The sequence below is a fragment of the Sus scrofa genome, chromosome 1, assembly GCF_054392235.1.
Source record: "Sus scrofa isolate SSC_HxYL_T2T_F1_AM1 chromosome 1, Sscrofa_HxYL_maternal_Yorkshire_Landrace_v2.0, whole genome shotgun sequence".
Lineage (NCBI taxonomy): Eukaryota > Metazoa > Chordata > Mammalia > Artiodactyla > Suidae > Sus > Sus scrofa.
In genome coordinates, this window is record NC_139383.1 from 168,775,319 (window position 1) to 168,792,252 (window position 16,934).

General features: G+C 38.4%; 1 protein-coding gene across 2 annotated transcripts in view; it reads right to left on the reverse strand.

The window, feature by feature from the left end:
• Window positions 1-16,934, reverse strand: part of SERPINB7 (serpin family B member 7) — a 44,997-nt gene that overhangs the window by 11,190 nt on the left and 16,873 nt on the right. Inside the window, exons 1-4 of one of the 2 annotated variants that reach the window (XM_085018426.1) lie at window positions 11,991-12,037; window positions 8,521-8,706; window positions 2,485-2,535; window positions 1,812-1,928 (exon numbers count right to left, since the gene is read on the reverse strand). In XM_085018426.1, coding sequence (XP_084874552.1) covers window positions 1,812-1,928; window positions 2,485-2,535; window positions 8,521-8,688 — 336 coding nt within the window. In that variant the 5' untranslated portion in view covers window positions 8,689-8,706; window positions 11,991-12,037. Of the gene's footprint in view, window positions 1-1,811; window positions 1,929-2,484; window positions 2,536-8,520; window positions 8,707-11,990; window positions 12,038-16,934 lie in introns of those variants that run through there. The other variant, XM_001925047.6, reaches the window with a different exon arrangement.

Consider the following 16,934-nt stretch of genomic DNA (forward strand, 5'->3'; position numbering starts at 1 on the left):
TTTATTTTATTTTTTTGTCTTTTCTAGGGCCGCTCCCACGGCATATGGAGGTTCCCAGGCTAGGGGTCCAATCGGAGCTGTAGCCGCTGGCCTACACCAGAGCCACAGCAACTCGGGATCCAAGCCGCATCTGCAACCTACACCACAGCTCACGGCAACGCCAGATCCCCAACCCACTGAGCAAGGCCAGGGATCGAACCTGCAACCTCATGGTTCCTAGTCGGATTCGTTAACCACTGAGCCATGACGGGAACTCCTCCAATAGTTACATTTTAAATCAAAAGTGGTTTTTAGAATAATTAACTGTACTTACAAATGTTTGGGAGGAAAAAATGGTTGTCTCTATTTTTTATGTTCTTTTTAAAAATTTTTCTATTATAGTTGATTTACAATGTTCTGTAAATGTTTCTGTTGTACAGCAAAGTGACCCAGTGATACATATGTATGCATTCTTTTTCCCACATTAGCTTCTACCATGTTCTAGCACAAGTGATTGGATATAGTTCCCTGTGCTATACAGCAGGACTTCATTGCTTACCTTATTTTCAATGTTTTTGATCAGATCTCACCTTTACTGTTTCTGGGTACATTGCACTGAGAGCCAGAAAAGGGAACATAGAAATCTGCTAAAAATAGCAACATGGCAGAGAAATCAAGTTCCAGTCTCAGGCTGGCCATCTCTAGGGACATAGCTGCATGCGTGGGAGTAAAGACATAAAATGTGGGACTGAACGTCAGGGTGGTTCCTGTAAAACTTGCGTAGGATACTTTTGGGAAGATTAAAAAACAAAGTGGACTAATGCTTCGTAATTGACAGGCTGACAAAGGATTTGGGAGGGGTGCTGGAAAGGGACAAAGAATTTGAGTGGGTGACAGACAGAGGAAACAATAATGATTGGGTGGAACACAGAGAGCTGGAAAAGATGCAGGTAGAGATTATTAGCCCAGAGATTTCATTGAGGTGGAGTTTTATAGTTGTGTGAGAAGTGGAGAATTAAAAGGGAGAACAGACTTCCCCACAGGATCCAAAGAATCACAGTCATTGTGTCTGCTTGAATAGTACTATCCAGCTTCCACTTGTCACAGCAATGATGGTTCTAAAGGATGGGTTGACCATAGCGAGATGTAGAGTGCATCCTATATTGGTCTTTGGGTGAACAGGATTCTGCGATGAATGAATTGGCCATACAAACACCATATAATAATACTAAAAATTAGCCTGCTGACCACAAATGAGCCCATTCCCCACCTGTGTTAAGCCTCAGCTGCAATTCTACCAATGGCTGGCTTTTTTGGCTAGCTATCTTAGCAGGAACTCTTTTATAAGTGGTCTTACTGAAAAGATAAATAAGCAACTGCTGGAAGGAAAGGTGATAGGGTATGGCTGAGAAAGAAGGAGGCGAACTCAACACTAGGGATGCAAAACTATCCCAGTAAACAGAAAGCTCAGAGGAAAAATTAATAGGCTTTTCCTCTGCTGCCTATGGACAGCCCTAAGTGGACTGTCTGCTCCTTCCACCCTAGTTCCAACTCCACATCCCTGCCAGAGGACCAGCTCTCTTCTGCTTTGGAGCCTGTCAATCTGGTGGCCCTGAATATGTGGATCACTCAGGGGGAAGTAAAGTCGTGCTTTAGAAACAAGGTGATAAGATTTAAAAGACATCTGGGAACATAATTAGTAGCAACAAGAAAAAAAAAAAAAACACCTCTGTATGGCTCAGTGGGAAGGGGCAAGCATTTATTCAGATGACAGATTGAACAAAATGGAGTTCATAATAGAAATCACCATTTAAAGGGGAGGCTTCACTTACCTTTCGGATATCGAACACTTTTTCTGCAAAAAGTCCATTTGCAATGCTGAGTTCATAATCCTTGTGGGATGTGTTTATATCAGAAAGAATTCTTTTCAGTTGATAATGGAGTCCTGGCTGTTATTAAAAGGATTTTAAAAAATGTATTCTTGGACTGCAAAGATATGCATACTCTTTCACACATGAAACAAAATATGTATATTATACCATAAAAGAATTGAAAAGTATAAAAGCAGTAAAGAACCACATACATCTACAATTTCTTAGCCTTTCTCAAAATAGCATCTATGATTGAAGTTAATTTGTTATTAAAATAAGTAACCTTAGTTAAAACCTTTAACGGAAGATAATGAATTTGCCTAGTATGTGTATTAAATAATTCATTTTAACAATGTAAATTGGCTGTGAATATCAAAGGATAAAAAATAAACATTTAGTTCCACATTATCTTGCCAAAATCTGGCTAACACACAAGTAAAATATTGGCTAAATTAATAATTTACAAGTAAATTATCCCAAAATGTATTTGAAATACCTATAATATGGAAATCTGAATAAGACATGGTCCTTTGCTTTAAGGGATAGAGACCATAATTAAGCATATTAACAAGACAGGAATTTTTCTAAATTTAATCTCACAGTCTCTTTTCCTAAAAGAACATATTGTCTTTACCTGAGAACTGGAAGAGTTTGCATGTCCAGAGACCCTATTAAACTGAAGCACCTGCAAAAAAGGGACAAGGGAAGCAGTTAGCAGGTCGTGCTGAACAAGAAGGGACTTGACGAAAAGAAACGACTCAGGACTTCCCTATTAGTGGTTATGTTGGTTGTTGGTGTGTGTGTTGGTCGCCATCCATGACAGGAATGAAACATTCGGTGGCCCCACTGACTTGGTTAGAATGAAACTTTATTGGGGAAAGTGTCACAGACTGGGAGCGTTCATAAATCAATGGCTACAATAGGAAATGCATTTAATTCTTTTGGTTTGCTTATTCTGGGCAGGCCGGAGCAGGGGGGGTGGGAGACAGTTTAATAATTATTCACTGATCAAATCTGGACAAAAATCAAAGAGGCAACTAAAAAATGAAAACTTTGTATAATGAAGCAGGGGGCAAGATTAGGGCTTACCTCGCAAGCACCAAGACATAAAAGGGAAATGTAGTTATTGAAGATCTAGGAAACACTAAATATGAAGCCAAACTAGGACTTGATAGAATCTATGATCCTGCAATGATCTTAAAGTAAGCAGTTTTAGGTTTTTCCTTTTCCAGTGTGGCTCTTGTAACTCCATTACTCTCATAATTGCTCCTATGCTCAATTCTTGATTTTCTATTGTACTTTATCTGAATTTCCCCAGGCCCTTCAGTCTCTGGGATCTGAAATGCAAAATGGCTCTCTACTAGGAAGTGGTAAAGGGTACTGTGCCTGTCATAATCATGCAACTGTCTGGGACAACCTGAGTGTGGGTGGACAAAATACAGAAGCAGCCATGGACTCAGTTATCTTATAGTCCCCCAACCAATTATCTGAAAGGTCTAAATAACTGCCAGGGAATGGAGGATTTGTTCTATTGTCTACTTGTGAGGCCCAGAATCCCATTGGTTGAATTTTCTATAAACAGATGCAGTTTTGCTTTAAAGGACAATCTGCGCTATATTTGGACCACATCTTTAGTGAGGAGTGGCAGAAAGGAAGAGGGAGGAGGTCCTTCCTGACACTGGGTAAAGAAATTTTGTTTGGGAATTTAAGTAAACCAGCTGACTGACGTTGTTATCAGCACTTCTGGGAGGGATTTCAACTTCAAGGTTTCAGACCCCCGATTAACTAGCCATCATATTGACTAGGGGAAAATAGAATGGCTCAAGAGATACGAAAATTTATAAAGGTTGGAAGTGTCACTGTTAGTCTGTGAGGCCACAGAGAATTGCAACCTACCTCAATTTGAGCATCCTCTTAATCTAGACGAATAATATGAGTTGGAGTGAGAGAGAATGCAAAGTCTACAAGGCAAATTTGATGTACATATTATTGTAGATTTAAAACTCACAAGTGGGGTCTTTACAGGCATCAAGGCACCATGCTTGATGTCATTTTTCCCCCTATTTTATGCTGTTGTGGGGCAGGAAGAACATCAGCCCCCATTATTTGGTCTTGGGCAAACATGAAGATTTTTCAGTGCCTTAAAGAATATTTGTTACCTCTTTTCAGTTAATAGAGTTGAGGGGTAGAATGTGCCAGGGTCTGTAATTCTGCCTCACATTTTTGTGGTCAATTTCATTGTGACTATGATTCCTCCACTAAACAATGAAATTGCTAACTTGTCACTAAAAGAGGAAAATTCAGCAAGGACCTTTCTTCCCATGGAGTAATTTATTTTGTTATTACAAGGGGAGGAAATAAAAGCATGTGTTTATATTATTTGGACTATGTTATTATAGTTTTTTCATTCTTAGTGCTTGGAACATTTATGTTAGAAAGTAGATGAAGTTCACCTCTCGGTACCCCCAAAATGAAAAAGTGAAACTTGCAGATAAAAGTCTTCACCATCAATTACCTCCATATGAGTTGGGGAGAGAGAAAAGCACTGGCCAGATTTGTCCACTACCTTGACCTTGGGTAGTCGCTTCGTATCTTTCCTTCCTAAAAAGAGGGATTGTGGGTGGGAGGGTCCAGTTCTACAATATTTGAAAAAGTTCAGGGAGAAAGATATAACAAAGAGAAGGCTGAGAAAATATTGAAAGTCATATTGATGCTTATGTAATGTTATCTTGAGTAAACCATTAATGGCTTTGTGGGAAAACATTTTGAATGGTGTCTGCTCATCTGAGTTGTAAACATTTTACTCACTATCTCATAAAAACAACCTAGCAATTAATTAACATGAAGACTGGCAAGAAGAAAGGAATCTTTCCTCTTTTGAGGGGATAAAATTTCTCTGTCAGATTAACTTTTTAAATTTCCTATAATTTTCTTTAAAAAATTTTCAATGTCCCTGTTGGATACATTGGTATTTGGGAATATTTGGATGTACCAGAAACATAAAATACCATGGTAAAGGGTCAGGACTCAAAAATGCTAATGGTTTTTTTTTTAGTTAACTCTTGTGGAATTCAGACAATACTGTAAAAACTATATGAATCTCCAGAAGTCATTCTTATTAACTTTTTGAAGAAATCATTAACTAGTATAAATATTTAACATCAATCTTTGAGTATTTCTAATTTTACTCCATTTTTATATTAATTTTATTGTCTTTACTGATATACCTAATTGGCTTTTAGTAAACTGGACCAGTATGATATTGAGGTGACACATACATGTTTTTATGTTTTAGAAAAATTCTAAGAAATTATATATTCAACAATAAAAACCATGACTAAAGATGAATAATGATATAAATAAATATTAAAATGTGATAAATACTAAACAAAATTTCAAAATCCATATTTATCACAATTAGAAATGCCAGCAGTCCTATATTTTGTGTTCTCTGATATCAATATGTAGGAAAATCATAATTTATTTTTTCTTTCTCATAATTGGTGGCATATTAAAATGACAGCAAACTAGAAAAATTACAGGTCTATGCAATGTAAAAAATTTTCAGAATATTTAGATTGACGGTAAAAAATAGTACTAATCCCAGTGGGCTTCTACCTTTGTATTCATGCCAAACTAAAAAAACTATTACTTCTTCTCAGAAATGGTAGAAAAAAATGACACATTATGTTTATTATTTTTTGAAATATTTTTGGTAGACCTAAATTATGTTTTGGAAAATTCAAATTTGTATAACTTTTAAATAATATTGTAATATAAAGTCATAATTTTTTTTTCTTTTCAGGGCTACACCTGTGACACATGGGGGTTCCCAGGCTAGGGGTTGAATCAGAGCTGCAACTGCCAGCCTACACCACAGCCACAGCAACCCTAGATCCAAGCCACGTCTGCAGCCTACACCACAGCTTGTGGCAATGCCAGATCCTTGACCCACTGACCAAGGCCAGGAGTTGAACCCGCATCCTCATGGATACTAGTCAGGTTTGTAACCCACTGAGCCACAACAGGAACTCCTAAAGTCGTAAATTGGAAAAAATATTTATGACATACTCTATAATGAGAGAAATGTTATATGAGAGAGAAGAAAGAGGCAGTTCTAAAGAAGGGAAATAATTTTTTAACTTATATATTAAAACATGATAGGAAAGTACAGTAATATTAGAGCTAAATGAAAAAATATGAACCTGAACATATAAACTTGTAAATAAATACACCTTTCTGGCTCCTTCACTCAAAGGGTAAGCAGGTTTCATGTCACTTTAACTCCTTTGAACCTCACGCATGCCAATTCTGGACTTTAATACTATTATTCAGTAAAGGAACCAGGGCTTCATAGAGAGTAACTGACTCTTTTTGGGCCAAGAAAATTCAAGACAGGTCTAGAATGGGTCAGAAAGCAAAGATATTTTAGAGTTGCCTGGAAGAATTGTTTTTAAAAAGTAAGTTTAAACGAATTTATACTGGCCCAGTTGTGACCATTTGAGCATCAAAAAGAATGACTACTGGTCCATAGCAATGCTTAAGAGACATATAGATGGATGCCATAATTTATAGCCAAATTAATTGAGGCTGGGTTTATCTAAAACACTTACATGGTGTCAAGTGTCAGGTATTGCAATGAGAAAGTAAGTGGGATGTGTTGGTGGGGGGGAATGGGAGGAGTGATGAGGTTGAAAATTCATTTCCAAGAAGGTATTTTTAAGAGGACTAAAGTTTGGCAAATAAATTACGGGAATATTTTTGTGTCTATAGTTGCCATTTTTTTCTTACATGTTCTTATAGGAGGTTGCAGCAGCAAGAGTTATGAAAAGTAACTCATAAGTGTCACTGATTAGGGCAGTGACTATAAAAGAGCAGACTCCAGTGGGACAGGAGTTCTTTGAATTCACTGGGACCTGCCTCCCAAGAGCTATTGAGCCCTGGTCCACCAGGCATCTGTGGGCCAGAAGACCTCAGGAGATGCACCTGGGAATAGTACAGAGAACGTCCCTGACCTGAAATCACACAACAGTGAATAGCTGTGTCTTCTGTTGCATAAAAAATGAGCTTTAGTCATGGCATGGAGCTCACACATCATTGTCTAACATACTGAACAGGAACAACTCTCAAGCAATTTTTTTAAATTGGATGCCATCAAACCAACCCCCATAGTTTACAGATAAGGACACAGAGGTCCACAAAGATGAACTGATTTTCCCAAGATCAGAATTCGGATCAAATCTTCTAACTTCCAGAGTAGTGAGACATTATGTATTTTTATTCATGAATAAAGACATTTTTATTTGTTGCCAAATTGTTTTTCCCCCCAAAGGCTTTACATGTATTTATCCAACACTGATTTTAAAATAATTGAAATTTTACAATAATGTATTTTTAGCTGCCTTTCAGTTGGCGGATTTAGGGCAAATGGTTTTTCCTTTGGATGGATATTGTTGGGGTCTGAAGACATTTTTTATTTGCACAACTGGAGAGAGGCATGATTAATGATATCTGGTGGGGTGAGGCCAGGGATGCTGCTAAACCCCCTATGATGCATGGATTAGCCCCTCAAGACAAAAAATTATCTGGCCCAAAATATCAGTAGAACTGGGGTTGGGAGCCCCTGCTGTAGCACAAGATCATCCTGAGTTTGAATCTCAGCTCTACTGTTTACTAGCATAGAGATGTCATGGAAACTCCTCCATAAAATCAGGAAAATGATGCCTAGGCCAGTGTAAGTGTGAGCACCAAATAGGATCATTTGTAGAGTTTATCCCAGAGCTTTCGCGGCAGTCAGCTGTTACCATCATTTCATTAGAGTGAGGTGTTCAGTGTACTGGGTTGTAAACTATCCAACTCTTGGAAAATGGTGTGCTTAGATTTGGTGATTATTCCCCAGCAGCAAATACTCACTGAGCTATCCAGAGAGCAAAACAAATTATTCCAGCTTAAATCATCTGCACAAATAATCTTCAACAAGTACTTAAATTTGAAAGATTACAACAGGGACATGCTCCCTCCAGCACTCACTTACAGACTGAAATAATGGGACGAAGCAGTGGGCAGCAAGGGATGACTTCAGGGTTTTGATATGCAGCCTGGTATCTACTTGCTGCCGGGCTACTGAATTTCCATGGCAAATTCCCTAGAGAATGGAGGGAAACCATACCCATTTCACTTTCCTGCACAGCCCAGCTCTAGGTTGTGTACAAGAGTGACGCAACTGTGACCTACACCACAGCTCACGACAACGCCGGATCCTGAACCCACTGAGTGAGGCCAGGGATCAAACCCACATCCTCATGGATACTAGTCAGATTTGTTAACCACTGAGCCACAACAAGAACTCCTCCATCCCATAACTTCTGATTCAATTGGGATGGGGCCCGAGCATCTTCATTTCTAGCAAGTTCTCTAGGTGATGCTGGCATGAGAAACACACTTCGAGAACCTCCTGACTAAGGCAAAGAATCAAAGCTGAAGTTCCAGAAACATTCCAGCTTAAGAAGAAGTGGTGCATGCTGTGTACATTCTTCACAGCTGGAGAGAGGTTCACCAAGAGGCCTTCCATCTCAATGGCATGGGACCACTGTAGTAGAATATTGGGAGAAAACATTTGTCCCAATAACTGATTACAGAAGCCATGGTTGGTGGCACAAGGGAGACTGACCTTATCAATCTGAGAAGCACAGTCACCTCTCGCACCCAGACGAATGAGGGCCAGAGCAGTGAAGAGGCTCAGAGAGGAAAAGAACACATTTCCACTTCCTTGATTGTTATCCATCTCTCTGAACAAGTTGAAGCAAAATTCTCCATTTGCTGCAGCGAGGGAGGCCATCGTGAAACTGAATACAGCCTAGAGAGGGAGAAAATAAAATGAGTTCCAAGTACATTTTCTGTGAATATTAGGGTTTTTTTTATTATTATTCATTTCTTTCTTTTTTCTTTTTTTTTCCTTTTTTTCAAATCCAAAGCTTCATTTCCCAGTCTTGGATGTAACTATCAAATAACTGAGAACAAAAAGAAAAAATTCCTTTGGCCTACCGTCCTTGTTACCAACACTCTAAAACTATCTCTTCTGGCAACAATATTACAATACATGCTTTTTTTTTTGAACATTGATATTCTTTAGCACAATGTTCCAAGTTTTCTGCCTACGCTCTCATAATCATAGCTAGGGCATAGTCCCACTTCTCCTGATGTGTCATTTTTATTTCAGTAGTTTTTGACAATTCTGTTTTGAAGTCCTAAGCAGGCATATTCATGGGGTCTACCGTTTCTCAAATCACCCCAGATTTCTAAGGTGAATAGAGCAAAAATGCTATTACAATCAAACAAATATTACAACATTAGGTGGTTTATTCAAGGAGCTATAGTCCTTGCTTTTTAATCATCTGCAATTTAAGAATAAACAAACACTTTAAATAATTTTCTTAATTTCAGGAAGAAATTGTGTGCTAGATTCTCTCTTCAAATAATTTTCAAGACTTCATATTGATTGACAAAAATCTTAGTAAATGTAATCACTCTTAGAAAAGTAAAACTTCAAAAGCAAAACCATAATAATCCTTTCCGAACATTTACAGAGAAAAATTACATTTAATAAAGCATTGTGGAGTTCCCATCATGGCGCAGCAGAAATGAATCTGACTAGGAACCATGAGGTTGTGGGTTCGATCCCTGGCCTTGCTCAGTGGGTTGGGGATCCGGCGTTGCTGTGAGCTGTGGTGTAGGTCGAAGAAACGGCTCGCATCTGGTGTTGCTGTGGCTATGGCGTAGGCCGGTGGCTACAGCTCTGATTGGACTCCTAGTCTGGGAACCTCCATATGCCGCAGGTGTGGCCCTATAAAGACAAAAGATAAATAAATAAATAAATAAATAAATAAATAAATAAATAAATAAAACAAAGCATTGTGTGTGTATTAATATATAGATGTAATGTGGGCATGACTGCTTTAAGACTTGAAAGATACTTAAATAACCCTGTTGGGAACCTGCCTGCATGGTCCGGTGGGGGTCTAGAAGCTACTTGTGGTATCATAGTCCAAAAAACAAAAATCACACTTTTTGGTACATTTTTCTTCAGTCAAGCCCCAGTTATTCTTATTATTTTATTAATTCAAATGTTACTAGTTTACCCCTGGGTAGGAAGGAAACCTTTAGTGTTTTTAAAAATCATTCTTTAAATCACTTTCGAAGCAATAATTGTAAAATTTCATTTTCTACTTTTTTAATCATCTGCCTGACTTTTCACAAAACTACCACTGTATTGAAGAGAAGTGAAACTACACAGGAATTTGTTCATTCAAACAATCAGGTTCATATTTCAAGGCATAGGTAAATTTGATGGCTGAAAAACCATAATAGATAAATGATCATTACAGAGAAACATTGACGAAGAAGTTCCTAGACCATTAAAAATTCTCAAGCAATGACTTTTAAAATGATAAAGGGTACTAGATAATACATCTTTAAACCTTCTCGTATAGACATGTTCATGCACTTTGAAAATAAGTGCCAGAAAGTATGTTCCACTTCATGTCATACTTTTTATTATCTCCCTTTATGCAGGTGCATTGTATTTTCCAGAAATGAAAGGAAGAGTCTTACCTTCTCATCTGATATAAAGTCTGAAGCCCATTGGTGAATAAATAATAATATTTAAGGCTGAATTACTTGTATTACACCCTAAAATTCCACCAGGTGACAGAAAATATATATTTACATGGTACCAAAACTGTGATTTTTCTTTTCTCATAAAATTTCTTTTCCCAGCAACTTTTATTAAAAAAATAAACACCAACAAAAATAAATTAAATTCAAATAATCCATCGAGTCCCTAATGATTTGTTTCCTAGTTAAATAACTAAAGTAAATTCAAGAGGAATTGAATTACAGATGATGATATCAGCGTAATACTAGCAGTGTGCCAATCTCCAGATATAGCAATGATGGAAAATTCTTTTCAAATCTTAAAGGAACCTGGCTTTAAATTGATTTTTTTGTTTCACTAAAAAAAGAGCCACATTCTTAGATTCCTTACAGAAACTCTTATTTAGTACTCAGATACGTAATTAATGTATAATTTTCAGGTTAACATGATTCAAATACTCAGAGTTATTTAATTCCTAGACATCAGACTTGAGGATCTAAAAGTCCACAGAAGCCTGAAGCCTATTTACTTAAATATGGTATATTTCAGTCTGAGAAATATTTTTACCTCTTCCTTTCTTTTGTTAACATACTATTTGCGTCAAAACCAAAGAGTAGATATGTTCTCACTAAAGCTTTTTTTAAAGTTCAACAAAAACATAAGCAAAATATCTTCTAAAGTATAAGAAAAACCAGGGACAAAAAGTATTTAATAAAACATGAAATTATAATGATAATATTTCATGGATCTAAGCTTATTCTACCTAATTGATAAATTATTTCATCAAATATTATTTATCTTAGGATAATTTTGTATGATGAAAAAGAAGCATACTTCATATAAAACCCTTCTTTTACGAAACTAAAGTACACATAGTGGGAAAAATTAATGACTGCTATTGAACATGCTTAATTTTTATTCTTATGATGTGAGTCAAAAGTAATGCTATAAATAGTTACTCCTCTACAGAAATATTTTCAAATCTTTCCATTTCTTTTAAAAACGTGGTTTCAAATCTTAATAAATCCTTAATCAGATAAGCAGAAATATGCGATTAAAACAGAATTCAATTCTAATCTCAAAAATGTGTATATTCCAACCCGTAATGCCTTAAATAAGAACACGGGAAATATGGAATCTAGATGTGTACGTAACTCCCCAAATGCTTTTCCTCTTTTATAAGATAGACTACGAGTGTCCCTGGGGTCTCCCATCTGCTGCATGGGAGTGCATACCCCTCTCCCAGCCACAGACAAGCCCTAAGATAGAGAAGCGGAGAGTAGGACCAGACCACAGTGTTATCATCGTTTGATGAGTTTAGACTCTCAGGTACAAAGACTACAAAGACGCATCCCTTGCTCTCTTCTCCCTCCCTCTCTCCCTGTCCCTCTCTCCCTGTCCCTCTCTCTTTCTCGCTCTCTCAGGCTCCGCTCTCTCTCTCTCAGAGTCTGGCCAAACTTTAAGTTGTGGACCTCAGAAATATTTACCTTACTCTCTTCATAAAGGAAGTTAGCTGCTGGTTGGGTGAGTCTGCAAGAGTTCTTTGCATTACTCCGAAATATAAAGCCTCTGACTCAGACACTCCCTACTTCCTTTGTGATGATCGTGGTAGTTTTAAATAATGTCATTAAAATGGAGTTACATTCTGGCCATTTATAGAGCAGGAGAAAGGGAATGTGCAGAGTATGAGCTACAGATTCAATTCAAAGTAGTAAAAACTGTTTTAGCATGAAATTTTACTTAACAGGATACCAACATCACACAGTCTTTTCATACCGTATATAAACATTTTCTCTCGTGGTGTACCGTTGGTGTTTTGACACACGGAAAGGTGTACTTTCCAAATTCATTCACTGATTTTTGTTACATTTGTTTGATTCCTCGCCTTCAAGGATTCATACTCTAGCATGTAGAAATGTAGCTGTGGTGAAGAGCATCATTGTGGTCCTGTAGAGGTGAGGACAGCAAAGTGCTGGAGGACAGAGTGGGAGTGGAACAGAAAGTGTTGCTCTGGCTCAGGACTTGGGGATTACTGGACTCCGGGGAGGTAGATGATCAGGCTCTTTCAGGAGGAAGGAAACACTCTTTTACTTTACAGAGTGTTTCTGACTTTGCCTTACACATCATTCCTACAAGCATTTACCCACCCTGCTTTCATCTTAATTTTATGTTTTCATACTAAGATGGAATGTCCTGACCATTTGAAGTTTTCGAAGGTGAGCATCCTACCAGAAGGATAGATGTGTCTGAACATGTTGAATGGGACGGAAAGATCTCTCCCTCCATCCTAAGAGGAATGCATTAGCGATAGGACCACTCAAAATGGAGCCAAGAAAAAATAAGAGAAAAAATATAATTCTTAACTCCAGAGAAAATAAAGACTACACAGTACATCCTACTACACTTTATAGCTTGGCCATAGATAATATTCTCTTAGTTGTAGTGATTTTAAGATTAAGTATTGAGCAAAAGGTTTATGATATATTACTGTAGGGCTAATAGGAAGAGGTGGTAGGGGCTGGGGTGGGGAGCCGGGAGCCTTCCATAAAAGGAGCACAGCATCCTTCCATAAAAGGAAGTCTATAGATTGTCTCTGAGAGCAAAAAAACAAAAAAAGAGCAGCATTTGTTTGTTATTTGAATGTCTGGAAAGATGCAAAAAGTGATACTAAAAGCAATTGAGATTGGAGATAAGCATACACCTGTGAAACCATCACCACAATCAATCATACTTCAATAAAGTGGTTTAAAAAAAAAAAAAAGCAGCAGCAGCAGCAGCAGCAGTAGTGGAGAGTTGTCCTACCTGTTAAGTGAGAAGCAGAGTGGGAGGCAGAGGAGGAGACTACTGTTTTGCATGATAAACTGTGCCCTCTCATTTTGACTCCTTACCATCTAGAACATATACAAACCTGAAATAAATGAAAGATAAAATACTGGATGTGGGTTAAATTCCAGCTTGGCAACTCTACTAGCTATGTGGCCTTGAGTAAGTAACTTAATTTCTCTGAACCCTCATTTTCTCATCCATTAAATAAGAATTCAGATCAATTGTATTATATTTACGTTCATATTTTTATTTTAAAATATATGTATGTAACATATTATATATTTATTATGTATTATATACATATGTATGTTTGTGTGTATATATGTATGTATATGTATGTATGTCTATCTGTAGTCACCAGCATGGTGCTTAGTGCAGGGTAAGTCCTCACCAATTTTAATCCCTCCCCCTACCTGCCCTCCCCCATCACTTTGCCCTTGTTATATTTTATTATGTATTATTGCCATACTACATAAGAAGTCAGATTCCTTCAGTAGTTTTTCTATAGCATCTACTCTCTGAAATGTGGGGGTTCACTGCTACTATCTCTCTAGTGTGTTAGTTCCATTCCTCTGAGGCAGATAATACAGTGATTTCTTCACAGGGATTTTCATCACAGGAGTGGGAAGGGCTTTAGGAATAATAAGCAGTCATGAGTGAAATTTCAGAATTAACACGGTAGGAAGAATAGACAGCGGACAGCCTGGAGGAGGGTGACCAACTGGTCCTGGTTTGCCTGGGACGCTCCTGGGTTTGGCACTGAAAGTTCTACCTCCCAGGGGTCCTCTCAGTCCTGGCAGGGAGTCCACTGGGAGGCATCCCCTCCCTTCAACTAAGGGGTTCCCAGAGCTTTGCCCAAGACCATTGCTCACCTCATACACCCTGAAGTGTGCTGCACACCAGATCATGGTCATTCAAACCAAACTATCATAAGACACCCAGAACATATTCTTGACACCCAAAATATGCCCTCTTCTGCTCACTGATGCCTGGAATCAGCATGACAAGAGACATGGGGTCCCACGCCACAGCTGGAAGCAAGTAAGTTAGAAAGAAAAGAATACACAAAGTACGATTCCCTTTAAGAAAAGGGCAAGCCAGGTAAAACTGTCTTTTTAAGGATGCCTGATTACATAGGTGGGCAGACTATCTTAAATAAATGACTGTCTCAACCTACCTCTAGTGGGAAGGGAAGGGGTTTTGTAGTAAAAGGATGACGGGGGAAGCTTCAGAGGTTTTGACAATGTCCTATTTGTTAAACTAAAGGTGTATATTGAATGCACTTTTATGCATCCAAGTTATATTTAATAATTTAAAAAAGTCAATCAAAAATATAATGAAAGAAAATGCCTCATAGATATGATCATGGTTCACTGTGTATAACTGATAGCTAATCTACTCCCGAGAGCAGGATTTGGTGGAAGATGGGCTGGGATCCTGTGATGAGGATAAATAGAAGGACTCCAAATAAAGAATAGGATATTAACAAGACTGGAAGACCTGGCAGAGATGATGCAGAGCAGAGACCAGGGGTCCCAGTGTTACCTCCAGCAGCCCCGAAACCTAGGAAGGTTGCCAGAATAATAGAGGCTGCCTCCCCAGAAGGACAGTGCTCCCAAAGATGTGATGTGGAGAGATTTTAGCCCTCTGGATGTAACCCTTGGCCACTTCCAACATCTTTCTCAAGATTCAATGGTGAGCTCACCTCTCACCTACAATAGCAAATACAGGAACAGCCTCGCTGAGTGTGCAAATCAATAATGCAATTCATACCAGTCTTCTAGGACACAGAGCAGTGATGAGAGTCAGGTCTCCTTTCTCACTCACAAAGAAAATGTTTCCACACCACCCTGGACTGTTCAACCCTAAATATTTTCCCCACACACTTAGGAAGGTGACAAGGAAGAGATGAGATGCAACTCTGATTCACCACTATCTAATGAAACCAAGCAAACATTTCTAAACAGATATTTTTCCCCAAAAACCTTAGAATTATGTTTTAAAGTCTATCCATAGATGCAGTCTACACCCTGCCCAAGCATCTGCTTGTTGATGTGTAGACCTAGATTCTAGGATGATTTCCCTGTGACTCAGAGTAAGTGCTGTCCCTAAAGAAGCTTATAAGTATTTAGCCTTCAATCAGGTTTCAAAATAATATCTGACTCAGGTGGTCATTATGGGGTTCATTCATAATGTGAATCATATTTGAAGAGGTAATTTGCCCATCTCTGTTCTTTACAGTGCCAGTGGTTTTAACAAAACCACACACTCTCCCCCCCCCAAAAAAAAATCAGGATCTACAGTATTTATCAGCCTGTCTCAAAACATACCTTCTATTTGTGATAAAGCATCAATAGAGTAAAGCAAAACAGTGGTCACTCTGAGTTTAATCTACAATTTTATTGCAATTTGTCAATGACCTCTGGCAACCTGATTTCTTTTTTTGCTTTTTTTTTTTTTTTTTTTTTTTTTTGGTTTTTGGGCTGCACCCGCGGCATATGGAGGTTCCCAGCCTAGGGATCGAATCAGAGCTGCAGCTGTCAGTCTACACCACAGCCACAGCAACTCAGGATCTGAGCTGCATCTGCAGCCTACACCACAGCTCACAGCAATGTCGGATCCTTAACCCACAGAAAGAGGCCAGGGATAGAACCTGCATCCTCATGGATACTAGCCAGGTTCTTTAACACTGAGCTATAACGGGAACTCCCATGGCAGCACCATTTCTTTCAACCCTATCATGTATAAACGTGCTTGGCGTAAGGACCTAAAATAGAAATTAATACAATATTTTCATCCTTTCTTAAACTCAGTTGTACGTCTGAACACTAAGCTATTTTGTCGGGCTTCTCTTTGTACTGTTTGTTCTCCACCCTTCTCCTACTTTCCTTTTCTTCTCACTTTTCTCTGGTTGGAATTTTCCAGAGATATATGTTGAATTAGTCAAATCACCTGGCTTCTCTAGATGCTTACCTGAATGAAGCAGCTTTAGTTAGGAGCTGAAACTTGAGGGGTTAGTTTATTCATGGCACCCTGCCAGCCTCTTCTCCACCCTTCTGATCTGGCCGTGAAAAGCCGTATTGATAACACCCAGATCCTCCCTGCTGCAATACAGGCCAGAGCTCCTTGAAGTGAGTTTTCTGCTTGCAAATTGGCCAGGTATAGGGAAAGGTAGGTTAGGACCAATTGATTGCTGACAGCTTTGCCATCCGAACATGCTGCACAGGGGCATGCCTAGCCTCACAGAAGGAACTGCAAGCCTGGTTCCTTTGGCTGAATATTTCCCAAAGGATAGCCAGAGATTACCCAAATGACTGGGTCCTCCATTATAAAAAGCTATTGGAATCAGACACCTTCACTTTACAGTTACTTATCAGTTTTATGGAGTTTTGCTCCCTTCCTGTGTTGCTTATATGAAATCGGAGTAGTCACTGTCCATTTCCATGACGGTTTATGGGTAAGATGGTAATAAAGGACAATAAAGTCACAAATAATCCCTGAAACTTAATTCTGATTGAGCAGTTGTAGTAAGTTTTCTGAGGGCTGTTGTTAATATGGAAAATATAAGCTTACAAATGGATTTCCCTTTCTCTGTACTCTGATTG